The 9,854-nt window shown below is 48.5% G+C and overlaps 1 protein-coding gene across 1 annotated transcript; it reads right to left on the bottom strand.

The window, feature by feature from the left end:
* Positions 1-2,887: 2,887 nt before the first annotated feature.
* ETH_00006805 (uncharacterized protein) lies at positions 2,888-7,610 on the bottom strand (the record flags this gene model as incomplete). The annotated part of the gene is made up of 13 exons (XM_013377887.1): positions 2,888-3,178; positions 3,554-3,685; positions 3,799-3,848; positions 4,149-4,203; positions 4,362-4,469; positions 4,584-4,659; positions 4,772-4,862; positions 4,997-5,093; positions 5,248-5,295; positions 5,455-5,615; positions 5,735-5,837; positions 5,976-6,679; positions 7,187-7,610. 13 exons carry the CDS (start codon positions 7,608-7,610, stop codon positions 2,888-2,890), a joined length of 2,340 nt encoding a protein of 779 aa, XP_013233341.1.
* Between the last annotated feature and the right edge of the window lie 2,244 nt (positions 7,611-9,854).

The following is a 9,854-nucleotide window of genomic DNA, read 5'->3' on the forward strand; positions in this document are numbered from 1 at the left end:
GTTGGGTGCCTGAGTTGGGTGCCTAACGGGCCCTTCAACTTTGGAGTCAGTGCATGTTCAGGGCACTATTTTCATGAGTAACTGGAAGCTGCTGATGCGGCGATTCCAGAGTCAATAATGTTCCCCGTTCCAAGCTTAGATGCTACAAAATCTGCCCACAATCAGGTGGAAGAAAATCATGCAGGGTCCATAGCGTATTACGCTTGTCGAGTGGAGAGCGGCTGCAGGAATGCACGAGATCCTAAGCCTCCACTGCGCGAAACTCCACACGGACTCGTGGTGGTGGAACAAGTAATCACTAACAAGCAATAGACTGAGGATTGAAAAAGATATGGGGATGGCGTAAGACCAAAGCTTCGATGACCAGTCATTTGCGCGTTGAGTATAAGGGGATATGCTTATCAGAAATGAATGCCTCTGCAAAGGGGCGCAGATCTAGATATCCCAACAGGCATGCGGCAGTAGTGGTAGTGTGGGAAACACTGCTTCAAGCTGTCGTGTTGCTTGGCGCAATTACGTGCGTTTGCAGGAGGGGAAGGGCCTGAAGAGGCAAGAGAGTCTTCCCAGCAAGCAGGTCAACCAGGTGTCCAAAAGAAAACTAGAAATACTAGTTTTCTTTTGGACGCCCGGTTGGTGGATGAGGCGTGCGGGGAGAAACAAAGCTAGGGAGCAGCCCGCATGGGAATTTTGATTGTGTGTCGCAGCGGTGAAGAGACCGATTCCGGACACACGGACGACTCCCCGAAATTTGTCGCGCGCCAAGCAAATCGAGCGCGCAGAGTACTTTTCTCTTTCGTGGTGTAAGTCAGTGCGGTAAACTGTGTGACGGTGTTCAAGCTATGCATAGCAGCAACCAAATCGTCTGCTGGGGCCCTTGAGACCACCGTCATACATGGAACAGTTGTGCATATACATTCTCCGCATCAATGTTTGTCTTGTCTACTTACTTGCATATTCTGAAAATAGGGGTCAGTGGCACAGTGCAGCGCAATATCTAGGTACCTCGAAAAGGCTTGAAAAGTGCAAATTTGCACGGAAGGCGCCGCAAACAGACAAACTGGATTGGGGCCAAATGCAAGCAAGATGGCTTCTTTATATTATTCCTAACTTTCACGGAGTCACTCTTCGGCTTCTTTTATGCACTATTCTTTCTCTGTGTGCTTTTTGCTACTGCTGCTCTGTTCAAGCCCACTCGAGACGCGATGTTCATCGAAAGTCTCTGGGCGGCCTTGCAGCTTCACAGTGGCTTCCCTCTCGGCTAGCCACCCCTTCTTCCAAGCAGTTGAATTTCAGTTTTAGGCCTTTTGTAGTATTCCCCCGCAGACGCCATCTACTCCGGTACAAATCCATGACGTCCTACCGCGTTCCGCCAAGATGCCAGGTTGACCTCAAACGAGGCACAGTTTGGTTATCACCTCATATGTAGGTATATCCTTTGGCAGAAAAGATTAAGATAGACGTCCACTGCTGCCGCTATTGTCTTCAGTCTATCTCCTGATTTCTGTTGTGCCTTCGCACCCTCGTGACAGCAGTACTTGTCCCGTAAGTAGACACTTCGTATTCACCCACATCTTTGCGTGACTATTCGTATAATTTGCAGAAGTTGAATAGGCGCTTCCAACTTCCTTCCTATAGGGGAAGAAAGCAAGTTCTAGGCATTTGCGCCGTCTCCAGAGCGTTCATTGCTGGTCTCAGATACGCCTCACTTCCCTTTCTCTTATAGGACTGTTGAGGGCCTTGTGAGCTTTCTGAGTTTGGATGCAGCGACTCAGTAGGAACCAAAGGAGCGAGTCTCCCCACTTCTCCACAAGCCATCCGGAAAAATGTGTCTGTTCTGGCGCAACAGGGGATTGGGTGGCCCTATTTCACGTATAATACGCTTTTCTGCATTTCCTACGTATGTTTTGGGCTTCATAGATCAGCGAATAAAGTCGAACTGTCGCTCTGCAATTTCTGCGGTTGTCCCCAGGGGATTCAGCACGTCAACCTGCAGATGGACGCACTTGCTCACACTTTTTTGTATAATAGCTAGTCACCAGAATTGTATATCGTTGGATCACCACTAAATATGAGCACATGTAGGCGTTGGTCTTCAACTCAGTTGCACATACGCAGAAGACGATAATCGAGCAATGCCACTGCTCTTCTGGTTCCCCTTCTTCTGGCAAAATATTGAGTGGAAATCTCGTATTTTGTATGCAAAAGCAGCTTGCATCTGTTGACCAGTCTTCTTGGTGCGGTCAGCATCAGGGAAAACATGTCACGTTTTGTGAGTCATTGCATCATCTTTAAGGAACTGAAGTCCGGAATAAGCGGGGAGCAGTTAGTTCGTTGTTGCCTTGAAGGCAACAAAAAATGCAAAACATTATGCGGAAGCAGATGCGCACTGGATACTGCTTGGCGGATTCAGCGGAATTTTTGGCCTTACGACAACAGGCATATATAGACCTGAAAGAACCCGAAAGCCTCTTGGTTTTCGGGACAATATATGGCACGTCGCCAAATGGCACAGGATCACAAGCAAAAATACATCCCAGCAAATACCACAAACCGGAAATACCAAAAGGTGACGCCTAGAAGGACGTGTGCAAGTTTCCTCTTACAAATCGATGTTTTATAGCAAATGCCTGTGATGTGACGTCATTGATCAACTTGGAAGCGTGACTTCCCAGGCCAGCTATGTCTGAGTCAATACATATGTTTAAAGTTGCCGGCCGTATGAAACCAAGCGGATAAGGCTGATTGGCTTCTGTTGCTAAATTTTGGTAGGCGGGAAAGCTTAAGGGGGAAAATTAGGCAAAAGCTGGCCTAAGACGATTTCGACACAGCTAGCTGTTGTGGATGCAGAGCTCCCAGCAATAACACTTTTGGCTTCCTGGACCGAAGTTTAGTTTAGCCCGTGCTGGGTGAGACGGCCTACAACTCCCTGATAAGCCGAAACTTCCTCTCGCACCCCTTCACATTCATCCCGTGATAATGTCGTCAGCATTTCCTTCAATTCGTTCTGAGTGATAGCGCACCATTTACAGGAGAACAGCCCGGGGTGCGCATCCTGTATTGTTTTCCGTTGCAGTGAAAGACGCAAAGACAAGGCATGTGGAGTTGACATACCCCAAGGTCCATCTGATTGCTCCAATCCCTTTGAAGCAATCTTCGCAGAAGCTTCGCCAGCGATAGTCTGTGTGAAAACATGCGAAGCCAAGATGAAGCCCGCCGATTGAAGCTTTATAAAGTGATGGAGCGAGATGTATTCCTTACGTAAAAGGCATTACGTGAGCTGAGCATGCTGGTGTCCGTGACCAATACAGGTGCTAGCTAATATAACAAACCTGCAGCATGGTGCCTGGTCTTCTACTAAGGTCTGCAGCAAAGGTATTACTAAGATGCGGAGTCTTTCATTTGAGAAGTATTCCCATATTTGCTGCAACAAGCAAACAAGTATGCCAGTTGGATTTAACGACGGCCTAGAACACTGCTCCAGAATTCTGCGCCAGAAGCATCGAGCTGTGAAGCACGTAATGCTACAGGCAATTCCGCTGCACAGAAATCCTACGTGAAGGTAGAATGCCACGTCTTGGCGGATAAATGCGTTCTTGCACGACGCGACCTCCTGAAGAGCTCGTAGAAGGCGCTGCTCCAGAACTGAATCAGCAGGGATCTTTGCTGCGTGGCGTCGGTGTTCGCTCTGCCGAAGATCACCGGAGCAGCCACGCATGAATGAGTGATTCTCGTGCCTGACCAAAGCCCTAGGTGCTTGCTGTTGTGCCCTTTAGCGTCTGCCTTGGGTATGTGACTCACTTCTACCACAGACCGCAGTGCGAAACCAGCTTCCTGCCGGACTGCCCATGCTGCAATGTACGCACGCCCACACAAAGCACGCGAAAACACACACACACACACACACACACACACACACACACACACACACACACACACACACACACACACACACACAAAATGATTTAAAGCCCAGTCTACAGAAACAAAACTTATTTTGCATTTCACAGAATTCCCACCGAAATATTGTAACATCTCGACCTCTTCTGAGTAGGCACAAGTGAAGTATGATGCAATACTCAGGTCTGTATACGGGCAACTGGCGCCGAGCTTCATGCTCGCCTGATTCTTTATATTAATGCTTCTCTCACCTGGGTTCAGGAGCAAACCGGTAAAGAGGTGCCACCACTTCTCGTCTTCCTGCTTCTTGATGCACAGTCAGAGGAATACAAAATAATTCGACAGTCAGGTCGAGGGCATAGCACGCATAACAGTATTGGCGACGGTGCGGAGCATGAACTGAACACCTTTTAACTGTAAATTAGCACGCATAGATGAGGTGTTTTGAAGAAAGACGAGCTCACCACGGCATTCAGGATCACGGGGAGCTGCTGAGCTAGGGCTGCGTGAATTCGCCAGCAGTCATCTCCTTCCTCATCTGTGGCAAATTGGATGCTTGAGATGAGCGGGGACTGAAAGCATGACACGCAAAACAGTGATCAAGACGAGTACATTTTGAGTTCGGAGCTGCAATGGTTGTTCAGCTACGATCCACGTCTGCTAGCCTAGAGTGGTTCTTCACTTACGATAAATGTGATCTCTTCTGCTGTGAGAGAACACAAATGTTCCAAAAATGCAAGTTTTAGTTTCCAGCTTCCCTGCCTGCAGGCACGTCGACTCAAGAACCAGTGACGGCTTCCCAAACCTGGGGAATCAGCGCCATTGCTTATTCACTTTGATGGGTTGCGTTGCAATGCAGCACTGGAGGACCCACTGAATCAGTTCTACTGCAAGTTCTAGAAGTGCACGCCTCTGGGGTTCAACGGACAGTGGAATGATGGAAATCAGTGCATCGAGGCATGCGCCTAAGAACAGCCACAAGGCGAGCAGTCGAAACCTGGAGCCATCGTCTACTGTGGAAACATTCTGACGCATTTTTTATATTGCGTGCAGTAAAAATCAGTTTCTTTGATGGATGACACATAAGGGCGCCACTCACCTGGTAACCGAGATCCCTGACTTTTACAGCCGTCCTCAGCTATTCGACTAAGTTCCAGCATCCAAGACTCACGCACGAATGAAGTACTCCCGGCTAGCTGAACAAAGCACAACTTTAGATCATACCTTCAACAGCAGCCCTTTCCCTCGCACTGGCTTTGTTTTACCTACATGAAATTGTTAGCAGACGTTTCGCAAAAATGCCGTAGCTTCAGAGACGACAGCGCCGCAAGAACAATGGGGCCAGCTCACCTCTGCCATTTGTGGAAGGACGTGTAAAGCTGCCATCTTGACCATTGGCTGCGACACAGCGGCGCGTAATTCTTGATGCGCCGCTGTGGAATTTTCTGTCGTATGGTGCAATGCGTATCCTTAAATGAAATGCAGCAAAATTTGGCCTGCCGTGCTCTTCTCCCCCAAGCTTTCGGAGTTGCGGTTCAGCGATTCAACGACACTCACAGATCGATCAGTAAGAAATTTAAAAAGCAAAGATGTCATGCCTGTCATAGCAGCGGTCTCCTTTGCTTCAGCAGTTACGCCATGCGTTAGACCGCAGAAAAGAAGGGAAATATCTTTCAGTGCAAGGCACACAGTTGCTCGAACCCGCCACGAGGAGTCGCCTGCATATTTCAGTAGCACATATAGGGGGTAGCAGAAAAGCGGACATTGAAAAAGGCCTATGGTATTGATTTCGTGCTTTTATGTAGCGTAGGGCTATTATATGGGGTCGCGCCCTCACTGCAAAGCACTGGTAAAAAGTTGTTCCCAAGTGCTCGGAACGCTGCAGCGTGTCTTCGAGCCATTGCTGCTACCGCTCCAACCCCCTGCATCCTGCAGCTTTCCTGCGCGTACACAATGGTAAAGGTATCTTGAACACCATCTCAACTATGCTGCATATGTCAATACTAAGGGATGGACGTGGTCAACGCCTTGCTCGCAAACTTACATTTACCATCAGGGAGGATTACTCAGCCACTTACGTGTAGGGATAACGTAAATTTTTGGGTCGCTGTGTAGACAGCAATCATGAGCTCTCCAATTTGTTTCTCTCCTGCAGCAGAGTCTCCCTCTGCGACAGCACTAGCGGTGTCGTGGATCTGCGACAATTGCTGCAACCCATCCACTTCTGCTGCAATGTAATCCACAAAGGTGGGCAGCTGCTGGCCAGCTGCAAGCTGAACAGAGCAATCCTTGTCTCCACAAAGCCTGACGTATGAAGTAAGTAGCCGCTGTTTCAAGTCCGTTAATGCTTCAAAAGCTCTGGAGTCCTCCATTGTCCGTTTCCCTGGGTCTTTTGCGTGTTTTGCGTCAATAGTTGACATGCATCGACGTATGGAGTGAAGTAGAGTGGGTACTAGTGATGCAGCCGCTAGACGGAAAGCAGCTTGCTTTTCTTCGCCCAGCTCTAAAACTCGAAGTGCCACTTCGGTCCTAAGGATATCCGCATGGTTACACCTTGAAATGAAGGCGGTGAAGGCCTGCAGTGCCGCTGTTTTTAGCTCCTTGCTTCTGTGAAGCATAATTCGAAGCAGCAGGCTTGATATTATGCCGATTTCTTTGTCTGCCCAGAGGTAGTTGGAGCCCCCATTCCCATCATTTAGCGCTTCAGACAGCTCGAAGAACTTCCCTATTTCGTCGCATAGCGCGATCAAGACTTCCTCATCATCTTCACCTACTTCGAATTCTGCAGACGAAAATAAATTGACCGGCGAATGTGAAATAGGGCCGATTCCTAAAAACGGCGGCAGCCGAGCTAGTAGGTAATTCTATGAAACGTTATGATGCATCAAGTCTCGAACTTTAAGCATGTCTGAATTTCACAAGATAGTTGGCGGATTGAAAGGAGATAATATTCTTGCAAGGACTCTGACAAGCGCTGTACGTAAATCACTGACAACTTCGTCCAAAAAGCAGTAAACCAACCAAGCGGAAGCATCCAGTAGCCCACCAGCTTCAGCACATACTTAAACGAGAAAAATGGAAAGTCACACGAAGCATCTGCAATAGGGTATTAGTACAGCCGCAACTAGAGGAATCCGTTGAATCTGTCGCGCGCCTTAAGGCTACACCGAACGTTTTTTATGTTGGATGGCTGGTGAAACGGACCTTGCAAGAACAGGAGAAACTCTTCAACTGCGCTTCCAAGAGCATTAAAAACGAGACGAATGTTCAGGCATCCCCGTTTTCGCACCTGAGATACATATTTGAGGGATAAGACAGAGAGGAAGGGGCTGACAAAGTTTGGTGGAAAAAGCTTCACCGGCAACAGACGCCACAGCTACTTCACACTCGGCTAGACTGCGTGCCTTGGCTGATTCGCTCAGGAAGTCTTGGACAAACAGCGCAACTTTCTGGTCCAGCTGATCATCGTGGTCCCCATTTGGACTGCAACCTGGGGTCTTCCGCTGCCCTGAACCTGATGTTGGGTCGCCGCAGAATGCCGTGGTTGAGTCTCTCGCCTTTAGGTGGGTACACGGCGGGTTAATAGCTCCGCGTCTGAATAACAAGTCCCTGTATATGCCATGCCAATCCATGCTTTCATGATTTGGACTGCTATATTTGGCTCTCTCGCGCGATGGTTTACGCGCTAGGACATAATGAGTGTCTGTTGCCATATTTACGAGCCAGCCAAGCCCTTTTTCAGTACCCAACAGACACGCCAAGAAGAAGGATGAATGCTGTAGCCAGCGTAGCAAAATTTAGGCGAGGGTCCAGCCTCGCAATTAAGCTACGCGTGTTCAGGCCTACAATTGTCAGGCGGCTTTGCAGCTCTGCACGCACTTCTCACTATGGGCACCGCGCAGTGGGCTGGAGGAAAGGGCTCTGCATGATACCCAGAACAGTTGCTGCCAATGCGATCAGACGCCTGGTTCATCCACATAACAAGCCAAGGCACTGATTCCTATCTAGTAGCTTGCCCGCGACTGAGCCGGAGGGGTGCGTCCTCGTAGTCTCAAACGACTGCCATCCACTTGTAAACCTGACCCTTTCCACAAAAAGTCCATAGGATTTGTTGAGGAATTTCCTCCTGAGATGCCCCTATCATGGGACTCACTGCTGCCGACAGGGTATCACGCCCCTCCTGTGAGGTCCTTGCTGCAATGCGTAGAAACAGAAAACTCCTGAAATACGATATGATGGGCCAGCATGAGCTAAAATATTAACTCGAGACAGAACTGTGGGCACTTGTCCGTATTCTTGGAAATCAGTCCCACCTGAAACCCCCTTGAAGGATGGGTCAACTGCTGCAGCGCGTTGTTGGAGGGGCGCGCCTAGATTACTTTCAATAACGCCAAAATTGCTTAACTTCTGTGTTTTGTTATTCTGCATTCGTTTACACGAAGATTTGGCTTATGGGTGGACTTCCCACAGTTCACAATTCCCTGGGGTGGCCACCATTACTCGCATTGCCATGATCCCCACTTAAAGCATTCTGCTACGCTTCACACTTAGAAGATTACTATGTGCGTATTCTAACTGTAGCTTAGGTGGTAACGAAGTAGCTTCCACACAATCTTTTTCATGAGAGATCTACTGAGGGCTTCAACTTTGGAGCTTGTCGCTGGCGCACCGTAGACACCAAAGCATCGCAGTTGCCATTGGAGTGGCTGCTTCAAGAGCATTGTCTTTTGCCCTGCTGCGAAAGCGTAGGTTTGGCAGAGTCTGTGCCCAGGATCCCGTTGTCGAATGACACCAAGTTCCGCATCTGTTGACAGGAAACGGAGGAAGGTCGCTCTCCCCCAACCAGAAACTCGTAACCGCACAGGATTTCGCTGTTAAGGCGGGTTACAATTTTTCTTCTAGCGTTTTTTGGTAATTAGAAAATCCGAAAGTCCCGAGGAACCGTGAAATCGGGCAGGCTGCTGCGGAAACGCTCCAAACAGACGGCCGACTCCCGGATATCTGACCCGCGCCGGGAAAATGAAGCGCGCAAGATACTGTTGTCTTGCTTCGTGCAGACCAGCGTGGCAAAGTTGCCTGTGCCAATCTTCATACGGCGCGTACTGAATTACGCGTATTCTCTTTCCACATCAACATTTCCAGAGACAGTATTTGGTTTATATATGTTTGTGCACATGAATGATGGAGGAAGCGTGCTGCTGATTGAAACGGCGATAACAGGTGGTGTTCTCCCCTATATAAACCAGGAACAAGTGGTGTTCTCCCTTATATAAACTAGGAGAACACCACTTATTATCGCCGTTTCAATCAGCAGCACGCTTCCTCCATCATTCATGTGCACAAACATATATGCGCATCAAGAACAGATGGCCCTTTCTGGTCCACACACAATGGACGCAGATACAATGTTGCTCTTGAGGCTCTGTATAATGATGTCATGGCCCTGAGTAGAAGCAAGCTTCAACGGCCGGTTCACCTTATCGATCTGTTTATCCAAGCCTAATTTCTTCTGAGTAGTCATGTGTTACTGAAAAAGGCTAAAAATGGGTTTCCTATGCGTTGGATTCGCAGGAAGAAGTCATAGATTAGTAGACGCATTTCTGTTATGAACTTGCATCATGGCTGGAGTGTTGCGCACAACTGAAGACGCTAAGTGTACAAACCAGCAGTAGTATACTCAGGAATCCAAGCTCAGAACGTAACTAGATCTTGCAAGCTTTGCATTTGGGGCGTGGATTTTGGTGGATCTCTTCTTACTCCACATCGAAGCCATCAGCTTTCTTGAATAAGCGATTATATTTATTTTGGTGTTTACATCTCTCATAAGCGAATCTACAACTGTGTCCAAGACAAAATGCTATGGGGAGCAACGCAGGAGCAAGCTTGCTCTGGTGCACTACGTGGGTGGCCTCCGCTAGGACCTACTGCTTGCGTGTCGTGTGCTTCCAGTCTCAACA

This window comes from Eimeria tenella, genomic scaffold (assembly GCF_000499545.2).
Source record: "Eimeria tenella Houghton genomic scaffold, Eth_scaff66, whole genome shotgun sequence".
Taxonomy (NCBI): Eukaryota; Apicomplexa; class Conoidasida; order Eucoccidiorida; family Eimeriidae; genus Eimeria; species Eimeria tenella.